This window comes from Prinia subflava, chromosome 1, assembly GCF_021018805.1.
Source record: "Prinia subflava isolate CZ2003 ecotype Zambia chromosome 1, Cam_Psub_1.2, whole genome shotgun sequence".
Lineage (NCBI taxonomy): Eukaryota > Metazoa > Chordata > Aves > Passeriformes > Cisticolidae > Prinia > Prinia subflava.
This window is the reverse complement of record NC_086247.1, coordinates 144,813,908-144,831,988: the sequence shown is the minus strand read 5'-3', so window position 1 is coordinate 144,831,988 and position 18,081 is coordinate 144,813,908. Positions and strand designations below refer to the sequence as shown.

At 37.0% G+C, this 18,081-nt stretch overlaps 1 protein-coding gene across 1 annotated transcript in view; it reads right to left on the bottom strand.

The window, feature by feature from the left end:
• Positions 1 to 18,081, bottom strand: part of PTPRN2 (protein tyrosine phosphatase receptor type N2) — a 633,487-nt gene that overhangs the window by 347,421 nt on the left and 267,985 nt on the right. The window contains exon 11 of the mRNA XM_063415765.1: positions 4,825 to 4,904. Within this exon, the coding sequence (XP_063271835.1) occupies positions 4,825 to 4,904 (80 nt within the window). The remainder of the gene's footprint in view (positions 1 to 4,824; positions 4,905 to 18,081) is intronic.

The window sequence follows — 18,081 nt, the reverse complement described above, 5'->3', positions numbered from 1 at the left end:
GCACTGCCTTTCATTGTGCTGTCTGTCCCCATCCCTACCATGCCTACACTGTGCACACAGCCCTTTGCTTTTCAGTCTTCACCTAAACACCTAAAATGTTACCCTTAAATACAATGCAAAAAACAATGTGAGCAGGACTCTAAAAGGCATTTCAGCAGTGCTGAGCATCTGTGCCCAGAACTTGTCTCCTACATCTCTTTTTCATGTGTTCAGCACATATATGACCATTACAGGCACCTGATACCAAAATCTTTACTTGGAAACTTCAGACATTTCCACTTTTCTAATTATCACTCTCCTTGCCTAAATGGTAGGATTCTGGATTACATATAAAGCAATTTCTTTCCTCCTTTCTATATCAAATATATTACAATTTTACATAGAGTTATCTCACTGATAATTGTTCTCTGCTAGGTTTCTCCTGACCTTTAAACTGAAAAGAAATACACATTTTATTTGTCTAAATTATGTCATGCCAACTGTAATTACTCCTACAGCAGGTCACCTATGTCTTGAGAAAGTTTATTTCTTCAAAACATTGAGATGAAATTACACTGCCCCACCGAACCTGACTCATTAAACAGAAATAGGCCAGAGGAGAGCTACTTGATAAAAGATGTTTTCTATCATTTGAATGTCAAAGTGTGTGAAGCTGGCAAAGTGTTGAGTGTCCTGCTCTAGAACAAATAAAGGTATTGTTAATGTGAGAAAGCAAGCTATTCACAATTTTAAATTACTCTGTTGTCAGCTTCCCCATATAATTATGTAGCCCTAGAAACTGAAAAAAAAAAACCCAACCGAAAGTAATCAAAGCATTTACACAGACTTGGAACTGTGAATTACTGGTGGAAAAAAAGTTTTATCAGCAAGAATGTCTCTAAAGGACTTTAGAGAGTTTCTTTTGCCTCTGGACAGGTCATGTGTGCATCAAGAAGAATGAACCTCAAACTCCAAAACAGAAGAAACCATTTTTATTATAATCCTACCATTATCTCTGCTTTTTAGTGGATTTTTTACATCATTCACCTCTTTGCATAGATGCTAAATAGTCCCATGACTTCTCTAACCTGAACATTTTTCAAATTCCACAGAGGAGGATGGAAAACTTTAAATAGAGTTCCCTATATTTAAACTTTAAATAATGCAAGGAAAATATGAAGTGTATCCATTTTGATTACAAAAATATATGCAACATGAATAATAAGACCAAACTGCTGCACAGAAACTGTTCCTGTGGCTATCAGAGAGAATTGCACGTACATAACATCTGCACAAATAGATTCCTTTTCGCAAATCTGAATAATTTACATTCCTATAATTATTATGGTATCTGATTACCTCAATTTCCAAATTATTTTCATTTCTAAGGATGTGACAGACTGTGAAATTCTTCTGTCCATTTGGTCTATTCATTTTCTGTAAACAAGATCTGTTTTCTGAGCTCCTGGAGGGATGTCAAGTTACCTAATGGCAGTACAGCATGGAATTATGCATTTACCTGTGCCTGCCGTGGAAGTATGCATTGATTTATTCTCCTTTGGCTTCCCTTGGTAAATTAAGTACTTGGAATACTTTTCTTCAAGACACCATTGACTTTAAGAATTTGTAATTACTACTAGAGCCTGAAAAAACTTCTTATGTAAGTATATATTGCTGTTGATTTTTTTTAAGAGAATTTATTTTGGCTTACAGATCTGGAAGTAAGAAGTTTGCTTAAAATAAATGAACTGATTAGTGAGTGCATTGACAAGCACAGCAACTTCATGAGTCAGAAAGGAAAAATAAGATACTTTTAAAATTTAAAATATTTGATGGGTGGATAGAATTATGAGGTTGTTTTTTGGTTTTGTTTGGTTTTGGTTTGGGTTTTTTTTGTTTGTTTGGGGTTTTTGGGTTTGTTTTATTGTAAAGGGCAAACACAAGGATTAGTTACAGCAGTGCTATGACCACACTGAAATACCAAGAGGAGCTTGTGTCAAACTCCTACAAACCTCTTTCTGCAGCCATCAAAACCTGAAACTAAGCACTAAGAAGTTAGAAAACGACTGGGATATTAATGTAATAAAGAATAGATAAAATTACTGTATAAAATATGAATTTAAAATGGTGAACTTATGATTCACAGAACCATAGAACGTTAGTTTTGGAGAAGACCTCCAAGATATTCAAGTCCAACCTGAACCAAATACAACCTTGCCCACTGAACCATACCCAAACTGCCACATCTGCCTGGTTTTGAGCACTTCCAGGGATGGTGACTCCATCACTTCCCTGGACAGCCTGTTCCAGTGCTTTAGCCACCCTTTCAGTGACATTTCTGACATTTTTCCTATTGTCCAACCTGAACCTCCTTTGGCACAGCTTGATGCCATTTCCCTCGTTCTGTCATTTCTCTTGGAGAGGAGGCTGACCCTCACCTGGCTGCACCTTCCTTCCAGGTGCTTGCAGAGAGTGTTAAGGTCCCTCCTGAGCCTCCTTTTCTCCAGGCTAAACAACCCCAGCCCCCTCAACTACTCCTCACAGGGTTTGTGTTCCAGATCCTTCACCACTTTGTTGCCCTTTCTCTGGGGTGGCATTATTTTATCCCCAGAATCTGCCTACTTTGTCAGTAGAATTTAAATTAAGGAAGTTGAAATCAACTGCTTTGATTCCAGTGGTAAGAAAAATCAGAATGTTATATCTCCAGTTTTGCTGAAATAAATGAGGCACAGCATTTTTGCTTTTCAGAGTAGCTTGTTAGGAACAGGCCAAGGCACCTCAGGAACCTCCTGGACTTGTTTCCACAGTCTTGCTAAATTTCAGTGGATGTCAATTCCATTAATTTCCCTATGTGTAAATTTCTGTACACATGTAATCCTCATTATCCACAACTGGAAAAACTACAAACTGCATTCAGATTTATTTTAAACCTGCCTTCTGCCAGTTTCATCTGTTCTTGCGTTGCAAAAGCAATTATACAGTCCTGTCCATATTTACAACTCAAGAGCTGACAGACCTTTCTCATTATATACTCATATTTTCTAATTTTTTTTCCAAAATAGTTTTCTTTCTTACTGCACCACTTGTTATATAAAGATGTTCCATACTTACAGCCATGCCTTTGGCCTTTCCCTGAATCTTTCCATTTCAACCAGAATTTCAAATCTCTCTGAGGTATGAGAGGCAGTACTATATGTGGTATTTAAACACAGGCAAAGGACATATTTATGAAACAACAAATGATATTATTCTGTTTTCTATTCCTTTCCAAATAATTCTTAGAAACACTTTCCTTGTTCAACTGATAATGGAGACTGAACTGTCATTTTCTTCAAATTACCTATTACTGCACTAACTACATTACCACGTAAACCTTGTATGCAAAGCTATTTCTTCTCCATATGAAATTTTTACAGTAATTTACAATGGAATTCATCTGCCATTTTGAGTCCAATCACTCAGCTTTATACATTTCTAAGATCAACTTTCACCTTCAATACTGTGAATAATTCAGCATTAGCAGGATTTCTCACCACCCTGCTCACTCTCTTTTCTAATTCACTTGTAACTATTGAATATTACAGCCCCAGCAGAGATCATTCCACCTTTTTTGCTGTCATAGCCTTTTAGAAACTTTATTCCTAATCTCTGTTTCTTGCCTCCTAACCTAGTAGTGATTCACCATTTTTCTGTTGCATATCCCACATTCCAAGAAATTATTAGTTTCCTTAGAAGCTTCTGGGAAGACTTTGTCAAAAGTCTTTGGCAATCCAGACAGGCTCTACCAACAGCATCACATCTGTTGATCCTTTCAGAGAGATTCAACAAGTTTACAAGACAGGAGGTCATTGATATAAAAAAGCCATATTAACTTTTCCCAGGAAGAAAATCATACCCATTCATGAGCCACATAATTCAGTGCTTATTTTAAATTCTGAGTTCTGGCAGAACACATCTACAGCTTTTTGACATGATAAACACTTGCTGCTCTTTAATCACCAGTTAACAAGACCCTTCCCCAATGCAAAGGGTTCTGCAAAGGAAAGTTCTGCTGCAGGAACTACCCCAGTTATTTCTGTAACTAAATTCATCCAAGGTGAAGCAAAAGGAGAAGTTAATGAACAGTTTGGGGCTCCCAGTGCTTATTTACATGAACATTTCTTGTTTCTGTTTTCAAGCAATATTGCAATTTGTTTACTTCTGATTTTTAAAGCCTATCAATTGAGTAATTTGGAAGCAAATCAGTTATCAATTCAGATACCTTGCAGAAATTATTTCTTGCAGTCAAGAACTCCCTAACACAATTAATAGCCAAGCTGAAAAGGAGCCAATAGGAGCCCTTAGAACAGTGGTACTTATTCAGTAGCAGCTTAATTCTAGAAATACAATCTTTACTTCCAAGATTAGTTTGTCATTGAAATGGTTTAAACAGCACACCAACAAAGGCATATTTCTACCATTTTTTGTTCCAGAAATTAAGCCTAAGGTGTAATAACATTTTTTCCCAGGAAAAAACTATCAGAAAAGTGAAATATTACACCCTCTTTTACAAAGGACTAATGTGTTTTTATGAGTTTTTGACAACACTGGAGAGTTTTTCACCATGCTAGAACTTGACTACGAGCATCTATTTAATTTTCTTGACAAACAAGGAAGTCTCGAACACTTTTAATGAACTCAGAGATGTTAAACTTCAATTTTTCACGTGTCACTCACCTCTCAGCTGTCTCTCCCTTTAGATGTCAGTCTCTGGGAGAACAGGATGTGTCTGTGGTGCCTGCAGTGGCACTGACTGCCAGACAGATGTGGGTGGTCACAGTTTGGACAGGGAGGATGAGAACTTACCTGCTTCTTTGGCAACATCTGCAGTTGAAATGTTTTGGAGGTTTGAGTGCACTCGGAAGGTCACAGCTGGTCCCAGCACGCTGGAAGAGATTATTAAAAAAATGTAAGATTCATAATCAAGAGACATGGCATAATATTCCTTATCAAAATAGGTTTTTAAAGAGAACCTATTAAGACACCATTTAGCCCTCTTCCTTTTGCTTCATTAGCTACATTTGCATACATTTTTATACCTCTTGTGGTTTCCTGTGTATTTTGTGCCCGTCTGAAAGAATTTCAATGACATTAACTAAACTTCAGAACACTCCTGTAAATACTGTTCTTATTATGGCTATGGCAAAATGGAGGCACTGAAATTGCAATTCACTCAAGTACAGCATAGATCATCGCTGGACTTCAGCATCCAAAGAAGATTACATGTATTTTCACATTTTCTATTCCTAATCAACACATCTTCAGTTCCTGTTGTAACAACTGCAAGTCAGAGGGACAATATAGAAACTCAAATTATTTATGTTAATCATATTCTGCAAGAATATGTGTGGAGAAGAGATTCTGGGCCTATCTGAAACAATAGCTGGTTTTGACCAGAAAAATACCACAAAGAATTTATCATTTAACAGCAGAGGTGATCACCTCTTGGAAGAATTTTTGAGAGGAAATGATTTGACTCTGTGGAGACCTTTCTGCATGTAGCTGATGGTCATTTATGGCACTAACATCTATAAGGCATTTACAGAGGGAGGTACTGATTAGCCAGATGTAGAGTGGCAATGTACTCAGGGTTTCACCAAAAAACATCAGTGTGCAATTTTAAGGAAAAATAAATTTGTATTAGTAATGTTGCGTTCATTCTCCATCCAACCCAATAAATATCCCAAATGCACATCTGATGAAAGGAGAGAAGACATTTAAGGTGTGATGTCCTTAAAACTATACTTAAATACTTATCTACATAAATAAAATACACACAAAAACATAGTGGGTGTATTTTTGAAGAAACATTTCTGGGGAACACAAGACTATATAAATTACAATGCAAGAATTTGCAGAGGAGAAGGCAGTAGGGTTTCAAGAAAAAAAATGGCATTATTTTATAAAAGTTTACTTACGTTACATGTATTATGCAAGTTCCTAAGGCTTTTTTAACTCATCAGTGACAAGAACTACATTTATACTATGAGGAGCAACCCTGCTTAAAAGGTGAAGTGCATGAGCTGGAACTGAACATGTATCAGCTTTGGACTTCCTATAGCCACGGCTTAGGAGAGAATGAAATCTGAAAAACTGCTGCATAAAAGAAATAACTTGAAAAATATTTTGTTGCAGGGCTTGAAATGAAGTATTAAGTTATTCTTTTAGTAACATGTTCATCTCTTACAATCATAGAGTGGAGAGCACTTAATGAAGTGTGCTTAATTGCATCACACATATCCTAGAGAGAAATACCTTTAAACTTTTTCCATTTCAGGCAGAAAAAACCTTTTCTTAACTATATGACTTTGCTTTGAGATCACAGAGGGAATCAGAGTAAGAATAAGAATAAGAAATATCCTTTCATCTTTTACTAGCAAAGCATGCACTGCTCACATTTTATTCTGGAGTTAACAGGAACTGCCATTAATCAATCATTTTTCTCGAAGTACTCTTTGGGGGAGGGAAGAAAAAGAAAACAGATTTAATTGTTAAAGGATACTCTAAAAACCTGGTCACTAATGGTCAAGAAACACTTTTAATAATGCCAGGCAATTACATGTCAATATTATAGATTAAAATACTCAACAATTGCAAAGTACTTTTTATTTGAGATAACTACTTTACAAAAATACAGATTATTCTGTCCCTAACTCTGAGATAATCAGCCATAAAATGCACCTTTCAGGATACCAAACACTGACTGTATCTAATCTTGCACTGTCCTTCTTTATGTGTTGCCAGCCTAAGACAAATGCTGATTCCTCTCCAGCTGCTCAGATATTTACAGTGCCACTAGCAGTCTGCTTTAAATAAAAGCAGCATCACCCCAAGAGGCAGCTCTTGTATGACCAAGATAGGAGGGAAAGAAAAACCCATTTCATATATACCCCCCAAATCTTCACTGCATAGTCCATTATAGCTGATGACCTGGAACCAACACAAAATTCAACCACAATCTAGTTATACTTTGGCTCTATCAGCAAAGACAAAAAGTGTCCTGCCCTCCTTCCCTCTCCCAAATATTTCACTTTTATCTCTCAGTCACTCCCCACTCCCTCCCAGTTGTCCTGCCCTGCCCCACTCCCTGCAGCCTCAGCACCTCCTGGCATCAGTGAAATCACACAGATAAGAACTGATATGGATCATTTCAGTGATGGCAGGGATGCCCAGCCCAGGCAGTGGGAGACAGGGATTTCCAAGGAGTGCAGCCTGTCAGCAACTATTCCATCCCACTATTCTCTACTGGCTCCACCTGGATAATCCAGGAACGAGGGAAGATCTGAGTCATGCCCACTTCACTGTTGCCACAGGTGCTGTCATTTCTCCTCACTGCTCAGGGAAAACAGGAACAAAAAACAGGGCGAGGAAAACAATCCCCTATGCAAGTGAGGTGACGCTGAGTTGAGACCATCTTCTGGCAGGAAAGAATAAAGCTCAGAATCATTTCAAACACCCACTCATATGTTGCTCTGTGGGACATTGTTTTCCTCTGCTGTAGCAATTGAATTTGTGTATGTAAGAAATCACCTGAGCACCACATTGGCATGGCTTCACTAGGAATATTTACAGAATACAGAAAATAAAGTGGCTTTTGTCACAACTTTTTGCACATTGGCATTCTGTTTATCTAAAAGCAAACAAAAGACCTTGAGATTACTTGGTCAAAATTGCATTTCTGCTTGATGTTTTGGGAACTGACTGCTTCAGGAGCTCATAAAATGAGATTTTTCTCATGGGGGGCTTCTGGCAAAAGCACTCAATAAATAAACATTTCAATAACAAAAGACGCCCTTTAGGGAATTCCTCACTGTTCATTATGTGTTGGATGAGAACATTTAAACAAAACCAGTAATTATTTGACTGCAAAATATTTGTAAAAGACTTTTTAACAAGAGGTCAACCAGCCTGAAAGGTTCCAAGATATATAAAATGCATCTCTCATGGAAACTTTAAGTTGGGTAGATGAGACTGCTTTCCCATGTCAGACCTTCTGAAAACTAGCTAATATTAATGGCAATTGTCTTCAAACTGCTCTAAAAACAGGGGCTCACTGAAGGGCACACATTTCTTTACAAGCTGATGAATTGCAAGCAAACCATCCCCACGGATGAGGGGAACAGAGGAATCTCTCCTGGCTGGGTCCTTACCCCAGCTGGGCAGGAGAACACGGCCAGACATGGAAACCACAATGGCAGACTGGAACCACACCCACAGCTGACACCTGCTGCAACTGAGGTTAAAAATGTTCCCCAGTATTTCCTGTCTATTCCTCCCCAGAGCTGCATGCTACTACGATTAACCCTGGGTAAACCTGTAGTCATTTTTTTCTGACACAACTTACACTTAAGTAAGTGAAGACTGTGAATTTTAGAAGGTATCTGGACTATACAGTGTAATTGCACTTATCACTTTTTTTTTTCTTATACTTTTTTACCATTTTTTTGAATAAAGGTAAACAGTTCTGGCTTCAAGGCTAATAAATAGTGACCTCTCCCCACACAAAATATAATGTCTGTTGCAATGACCTGCTAAATTTATTATTCAAACTTTACCAACTAATTACCCCTCCGCTGGCTGTCACAACTTTTGCCTTCTTTTTTTTTCCTTTTTTTTTTTTTTTACTTACAATAATGTTGCCTCCAGTCATAATAAGGGTTTTTTTAACAAAGACATTCAAAGCATATTGCAAATTGTCACCCTTATGTGCTGTTGTCTTTTATTCTGTTTACTAGAGATGAAATAATTACAGTGTTTATACCAAAATGACTTGAAGGTTGATTGCTGATTTAATAATATCCCCTCCCCTTGGGTTTATATTTCCCATCTGAAGGTGGGAGGGTGCACAACACACACAGAAACAAAGAATATTCTTTGTGTGAAATAGAAGTATTTCCTTTTGTTAATTGTTTTACCACTAACAGCATTCTTATATTTTCCCTGTCAACAAATGAATGATCTGAATAAACAGAGCTGGAGCGTGATCAATATGGCAAGGTCCATATCACTTTCAAGCCGCAGGTTATAATTATATTTATGAATGACAGGATTTAAATCTCCATAAATTATGTACCAAGCTTTTCATGCCTGCTCCTCTCCCTCGTGTGCGTGTGCTTCAGTATTACAGTATCACACCACATGTTCACTGAGAGATGCAGTCACAGTCTATCATACCCCCTAGTGGAAAAGGATCTGAGAAACAAGTGCCAGCGTGGGTCTGTGTACTCCTGAGGATGAGACACAGAGCTGATGCCAGATGGAAATGATGTGAGGTGGCATCTCATTTTTAAGGTACAGGCAGAGTGCAATTTCTCAGACTGGAGGAAGATGAGGAGATTGGGATTGGCTATTTCCAACATGAAACATTCTCGTAATGACCCTATTTTATAAAACGGGGCTTGCCTTAATAAAGCTTAGATTTGAAATTAAAGTCACTACTTGTCTATATGTTCATTTCAAAATCCTTTAATCTCTGGAGGTTAAGAAAAGCAATTAGTAACGCTCCAGAGGACTGTGCAAAGCAAATTTTATAGCAGTGAAGGTAATTGTCTCAGGAAACGTTTGGTGGCCTTGAACTAATGACTTGCAATGTGTACACATTTCTGTGCCTTCTGTGTTTAGGAATTTGAAGCTCATGTCCATTGTTTATATTGCACTGAAGCCGCCTTTTCACCTTCTCAGTTTTGGAAAAATTAAGATGCTCATACTGCTGTAAATGTTTTATATATTATATTTAGAGGTATATAAACATACTTATGTCAAATCAAATCAATGGGGAAAAGCATATAATTAGCAGAGGCACTTTTGTACTACAGCATGTTTCTACAATATGATTTACAGAGAAAAGCAAAGGCAGAAAATTGCAGCTGGACATCGACACATAATACATGAATGGATTTAGAAGTGTACATTGGTTGTTTTGTTCTCCTTCTGGTACTCAGAGCAGCTGTAAATCAGCTGACCACTTGATTCAAGTTTGACCAACATTTTTGACCAGAACCATTGACCAGAATTTATTTTGTGAAGCATTGCATCATACTGTATTTACACCACACAAGCAGGTACCTGACTGAGCTTCAAAGATTCAGGAGAGCTTGCAAAAGATGTGTTGTGCTGACCTGCTACAAAATAACATCCCTGAACTGTTGAGTAGAGAATTATTGATCAGCACTCAGACTTAATACTAAAAAGGCACACATCTCTCACTCTTTAATATCTTTACTGTTCAAAGATTTGCTTCACTTTGCACCTGGTCTGCAGAAATATCAATGTGGAGCTGTATGTATTCTCACATTCCTATTGACAGCTATGTATGCACGGCCAGTGATCAATTAAAAAAATCCTTTTCAGTTCTAGCAAAATGAGTTTTTTGAGCCATTCTCAGGAAACACTCAACATGCTCCCCAAAGTGCAGAATGATGCACAGTGTTCCAGAACACCCTGCAATACAGCAATATATTATCTATTAATATTTATATCCTTCATATACACTAAGCATGAAGAGTTTGCAACATTCTCTGAAGTCTTCCTGCACTAAACACAGCACAGAAAGTGAAATATTTGTTGTACTGGCATTACACCTGGTGTCTGACAGTGACCAGGTACAGAAGATGGAAAAGCAAAATCCCTGCTAAGGGAAACACTAATTGCAGTCCCCACCAGGTAGTGCCTGATTTCCCATCACCACTTGAATTTCATTAGAGGGGCTTTCACCAGGCAGCTGGGAGCCAGAACAGGTAGACCATAAATATTAGAAAGATTGGCAGTTTCAGAGCAACCACACCTTGCAAATGTAGCCACATGGAAACAAAAATTATGTCTGGATTTGACGGCTGCAGCCCAGATTTCCTTCTGCAAGTCACATTCTTCATAAACCATGTAAGGCCTTGGACACCTCGTTGTGCCCCCTTGTCTCCCCTGACATGGTGAGTGCTGAGGAGTGAGCACAGAGCAGCATTCCAGGGGCAGGGAGGGGGCCACAAGGTGTTCAAATAATGAAAATCCTGACACACTACTGTCATTAGAATAATTTTCAGACTGAAGTCACCATAAAGGGACGATTGGTCCAGAAAGGGATGCTTTCCAATAACAGCAGTCCATGTCTGGTGGGTCACTGATACCGATGCTAAAAGAGGGAGCTTTAATTATTTTACATTAATCATTAATTTTGTATTAATCATTTAATCTATATGCATCAAAATTGTGCTAAGTACTGATCCTAATTTACATTGCAAAAGATGATGAAAGAGTATTTTAAAGATTTTACAACTTGCTTCATCTGAGGTGAAGATTATTTTGCTAAGCCTACAATTTAAATGATTTTAAGAAGAGACAACGCTTAATTTAGAGATTGATGCTACACTCAGTTTGCCCTATTTTTATTCTTCACAAAATGCAACTTTTGATGATTACTCAATATCTATGAATAATTTGCAGAGTTTTAAAATAATTTTTCTATTAATCTGTCACAAGCCATGAAACTTGACATTTTCACCACACTGAGTACATGAAAGTTGCCAGCTTTGCCTGCCATGCAAATAAGGTTCTTAATTACAGCATTTAAAAGAACAAACCACACAAGTGCTATAATTTCTTACAGTAAAAAAATAAAGTGTTTGGACCCTGCGAGGGTGGGAAAATGGTCTCAAAAAGCTTCTTAAATGTACAGTAATTTTTTCTTCCACTCCCCAAGGTTTAAGTGAAAGGATGAAATTTATGTAATAAGAAAGAAAACAAACCGTTCTATTTATCTTTCCATTCTCCTCCTTTATACCTTTATATCTACAAAGAGGAAACATTTTTAAATTTTCACCCAGTAAGCCTTCAACGCATTTCACTGGCTTCAGCCCTGCTCACCCTCTGCACACGTGTGTTGTTAATGGAACTGGCTGGAAGCACTTATAAAATTTCTCTGCTGGGATGACAGTCACCTTTTGCTCTGCTGGCACAAGCGACTTTTAATCCTTAATGAGGAGCATGACTCCCATGTTGGGGTTGTTACAGAGCTGCAGGTTCAGAATGCTCAGAGCTTTGATAGGATCCATGTAGGACACGCATTTCTCACGTCAGTATTAGGCAGCACAATGAAGGACAAAAACCCCCAAACTTTGCTACAGTCTTAGCTCACAGGGCTACCAAATTCTGAGTGTGACAACCAGAGCTCTCCTTGCTTGTACTGCTGGCTTCTTTCTCCTGTAGCTCTGGAAACACCCATGAGAAGATTTGCTCTTGAGGCTCCCTTGCCATCTGAGAGGCAGAGATGTTTCCTTGGCAAAGGAGGCACTGCCAGTGGAATTTATTGGGCTGTTTCAGTTGCACATACAGATGCATATTTGCTCTGTCTTTATGGCTCTTAAGGAGTACAAACCCTTCCACAGGCAGGTTGTGATTCATCTCATTGACCTGTTCATGCAATATTTACTGGCTAGGCTGTAACAAAAATGCCAAATAATTCTTTATCTTTTTTTGGCTGGGTCAGCAGGTTTGTAACGCTCATGAAATCCAAAAATCCAGGTCACAAAATGAGAGAAAAAATGTGTGTTTGTACTTCTAGGAGAATCAGGTAGCAAAGGGCAGGAGGATCAAGACAGACATAGACACAAAATATTTTTTATATTTCTTCTAAGAGGTTATTCTTTTAAACAAATCCCTACATGAAAACCTTTTTTAATTTCTAATATTAGTAATTCTATTTGTGGATGCAGCTTTAGTTCAAGAGTGAAAATCACAGTTCTCTGTTTCTATTCTCATATCTGTCATCAAGTCTTATACCATTTTAGGGAAAATGAAGCAAACTGCCTTGGATTTCAATCTACCCATCTGTAGAATGGAAATTATTACCTGTTAATAATATGTGAAGGTTTATATAAATTAAATGCAATGGAACACACTCAATGACTTACTTGAAAGAAATGAGTATATCCTGCCTACCCCACAATGTTGTGAACTTTGATTTTGTTAAAAAAGGACTATGATGGCACTCTCAGTCACACAGAGAGATCAGTAGTAGAGAAAGATGAAGTTAAAAAAAGATAGACTTCAGAAGTTCACATATCTGTAAAAATCTCTTAAGCAGAGACCTAGGAGTTCATGGAAATGTACCAATAATAGTGGATTCATTCTGCTTTTGATTAAGAGGGTGCAAATCCTCTGTTTGAATGAGATGAAATGTTGCAATGGAAAGCCAAGCACCATTCATATTATTTGTAAGAATCTCCTTAGAGTTTTATGGTCTTTCTCTTCTGTAACCTAGAATTCATAAAATGCTGCAGGACAAAATCTTTCCTGTTATTTTAATGATTTTTTTATATTTTTCTACCAGGAAAGTTACAGTGGAGAATGCAAAATTATCTTGGTTATATGCACATTCATTTAAGAAAAGAACACAAAATGTATTATACCTCAGGGGGAAAAGCCACAAGACTAATGTAATGCTAAGGTTGTGGAACCACTCATTTTTAAGTAAGGAAATGCATAGTTTAAATTTTCACCTTTTTTTTCCCTTTTCATGATTCCTCTAAAAAGTGATGAATCTTTATATTATAAATTAGTTGTCAAATAGGACAATATGTAACAGAAAACACAATGTAATTTCTTATAAATGCCTGCATGCAATGAGTTTCAGCAATACATTTTTCACATACTTTTTTTCCTAGACTCATTAAATCTGTGGGAGAAGTCAAGTTTGAATAAAAGTAGTTCCATTATTTCTGAGTTATGCTTTTATAACACTTTAAATAAGATTATGTCAAATAACCACAGTTATTTGTTTGCTATTTAAAATCAGAGAGCAGATGACAAATACTGCTCAACTTTCTTGAAAGGTCTATCTTTTTATTGAGACTAAACATGGTAGAGTTCAAATTGAAATACAAATCTTGATAATTTCTGGACAATAAATGGAGTGGAAATAAAAAAAAAAATTATCCATTTCTAGTTAATATTACAGCATCTTAAGAAGAGCAGGATGAGTCAAAGAACATTCCTCTCAGTAAATTTAAATGACATAGGCAGCAAAATCCAGAATCTGCCAAATCTGGAAAAAAAACTTTGCTAGAATATTAATCCACAGATGTTCAACATACAACATGAGAAAAGATTAATCACTCCAAAACAAGGAGAATGGAATCATGGAGAATCTGCACAATGGAGGGAACTTTTCAAATGCAAACCTAACAGGACCCTGTGCTACCTGTCCTGCCACTGCTCAGTGGGTAAATAATCCTCCCTCACACTCTCCTGCCTCTCAATAATTTCTGCAGGTGTTTACATTTCCAACATACACACACCACATGTCATAACCCATCAGCACAATGCAGTGAAAATACCAAGTGTTGTTCCAGTGTTTAGGTTCTGGATGAGTGAATATGATTAACTGGTTGATTGAATGTTTCAGGTGTTATAAAAATAACACGACAAACAATGAACAAAACCTGCAGTGCATGGTTAGGACAGTACAGCAAATGCACATATTTATAATGGGGGAGGCTGGCAGACCCACTCACCACTCTGCCTGCCCAACACTTCCAATTTGAAAGTGTTTTAAGCTTCTCCAAACTTTCACCACTTGGTTTGATTTTCAGATATCTTCCTCAGTTCAAGTCCTTTTCACTGGGATGGTTGGCTGGCTTTTCAAATTGTATTTATTCCAGCCCAACTGTTCCAGCTCTTCCTAAGGGCAGGGATAATGATGGGCAGTGTTTGGTTGTGTAAGGGCTGTTCTTCGAGAAGGAGGTGCAAAATGTCTCTAATCCCAATACTTGGAAACAAGAGATTTGAAGTACAAAATGAATGTGCTTGTAACTGTCCTCATGATGAGCCTTCCAAATTTAAGCTTTTTTTAAAATCACTGTTTACACAAAATGGCTTAAAAAATAAAACTATGGACATGCTACTGTATAACAGGAAAAATCAATCTCACTTCAAATACAGAAATGCAGCCTTTCTTTTAAAAGTGTTTTTTCAGTAGGATCCTTGAAATCCAAAGATGAATGATGGTCAGGTAGTAGAGAAGAACAATATTTCCAGGGGCCTTAATTTCAATTTTATCAGACTTCAGGAAGTATGTTGCAAATGAAGTATGGAATAACAAAAGATTTAAAGGTCCTACGGTTACTTTAAATTCTGCTGGAATCATCCACTTCAGACTCGGTCTCAGTTCATTAGAAGAAAAATAATCTCAGGAATTTATTTATTTATGTTTAAGGCCAAATACCAGTGTCTGAACGGAGAGCTGACTTCTGGGACTGCTGAATGCTCAGGTAGTTGAATGCTCAGCAGGTTGAAGCCAGTGGGATCTCTCTGTCTCAGTCAGGTGAGTTTGTTTCAGAGTGAGCTCTGCAGTGACACATCACACTGGACTCCTGGTAGTGGTAAATGCTTTGACACCAATCTTTTCATGCAGAACTCTAGCTCTGGATGGTCCTCAAAAAACCCCATATCTCATATGAGTTAAATATGCCAATGCATGTTTGCCAAGCATTTTGACAGTGTAATGAAGAGCATGATAGGAAAAAAAAAAATCCAAACTAAAACAGAAGGAAATAGGGTTTCTGACCTCATAGCAGAATTTGAATAAAGTGCAATAAATAAGACCTGAAGTCACACACTGAGCAATAAAAATAAAATGAAACATTGAAGAGCTACTCATTAACTGAGGATTTCTTTTCTGATCATGAAATAAAACAGTTGGCTGTAGAAAAATATATAGATGTGATTCAATATTTCAGAAGTCTATCATATTTAATGTTATTCAAAAGATTGGTCACCTGAACAAACAAAACAAAAAAATGGATGGAATTCAGTCTAAAGTCAATTGTTTGTTTATTCCCATCACCTAAATAAAAGCATTTTCTTTATAAGTCAAGCTTAGTTAAATTTTGAAACTAGTTATTACTTTGAATTTATAGTATTTTCCTTTCAAAATGTCAAATCACATTGCTGTGTCTGCTACAAAATTTGAAAGGTATTTTTCAGCTGAAGTCTTCATATGGTTCCCTTGTATACCTTTTGTTAACCTGAATTTTTCATTTTTCATATCATAAACTATTTAAGTAAATACTGAATTCACCTCCAGTCCCAGTGTGGGTAGGGAGCACTGTGAGGTGACAGCTGAACAACCAGCCTGAATCCTGGGTGTGGGAGATTTGGGCTCTGAAAAGTGAAGGATTTGGTCTTTTAACTTAGCTTTGGATGCACAGTACAGATGCATCAATTCATGAGAGGAATACTGGGTAAATGAAATGGCTTTACAATCCAGGACATTAGAGCAGATAATCAGAATCAGTCTTTTCAACTTAAAAAAATCTATTTATATTAGCATTTTGAATTGAGCCTCAATGTCCTCTTCACACTCAACATTATATATATAGATTATAAGCTTATATATTGAATTGTTACACTTCAAAACAATAGCAGCAGATTGAGATTAATGTAATTTTATGGAATGACTATAGAGTGCTCTGCTAGAGGTTTTCTGTTGAAAAATTATGTATGAAAATGGAAATGCTGGACAAGTTAGCACATCTCCTGAAAGTTCAGTTCTTTGAGTACTGAGTATTGGTATATCAGAAAGCAAAAATGAGGAACCTGCCATTAAGATAAATGGGTGGAGGAAGCTAAAGCGGAACAAAATGGAGAAAAAAGAGACACCTAGAGCAAAAGATCTTCAGTGGCAATAGGGAAAATCATATCAGTCTAGAGAGAATGTAATATTCAGCTGAAAGTCTCACTCTTAACTGGAGGCAGAGAATGGTAACATATAAGGCCTGAAATCCTATGAAATCAGAATAATCTGTTTCCTTTCCCTAAAAAGGTATTCACCTAAGGTGAGAGCTGAAACTTCCCCTTACAGTGTTGGCAGCAAATACCCCAAATATGAGAACAATAAATACAAATTCAAAAATTACTTGTATTCTCATCAGACACCAGTTAAGTCATATATGCTCTAATCAATGATTTTGACTATTAATTCTGTGTCCTTTCCACTGCTTTCAACATTGAGCTATTTTGGTGTTTTTATTATATTTAGATATTTCTTGATAACTTCTCATGTTATGAATAACTCAATTACATGAAGAAGGCCAATGTTGGAGATTGCTAGGTCATATTTAAAAAAAAAATATATAGATACAAACCCTCCTAAACATTAGTACCCATCTGACTTCAATCCCTGATACCAGTCCAACAATCAATCACCAGGGGCATTGGACACCCATAATTAGATTATAAAATCATAACTATAGTAATTTTACGTCTGCTTGCATAATTACATCAGCATGCTAATATCCTTTTAATGGTCTCTAATGATGTAATAAGAAATAATGGAATTTATTTGACAGCTACATAACCATTAACAAAACATATTAAGCATAACTATTACTTCCATAGAGATTCGGGCTGTATCCAGAAGTGACAACTAACAAGTTAGATCTTTTGTTCAACGTTGAAATATTTCTGATTCTGAATTCCCCAAATATATTCCCCCTCATCTGCTTCACAGGGTGAGCAAAGTTTTTGTCAATGCAAACTTGACAACAAATCAGCTGTAGAAATGGACTGGATGCTCTGGAAGCCAAGCCTGGGGATATCCCAGGCTTGAACTGAACTGAAGCCTATCAGTTAAAGTTGGCAGGATTGTGAAAAACAGAAGATAAAAGAAGCTGATTACTACCAAGCACCAGCTAATCAAGAGCTAACACTGAGTGTTGGTAGGAATCCATGGAAAAAGCAACTGTCCACTTACCTAACTCCAAAGCACAGGGAAAAACTAAAAATATAGCGAAGAATGAAAGACATTTGCAGACAAAACTAACTAAAGGCAGGAATTTATCACTGAAGCAGTTCCTTTAAATCTTCTTTGGGTTGGTTTATTTTTTTTCAGAGGAAGGACAACAAACTGGTAACCGAGAATTTAAAGAACTTTAAAAGAATTCACCACTTGCCCTCTTGACTCAGTTCTTGTATTATTTCTGTTTGATGTGATGACTTTGTCTATACTCTCAAGTTAACCTCGTGATTCTCATTAACATGTCATTACTCTGAAATCTTTGCAATGATCTAAAA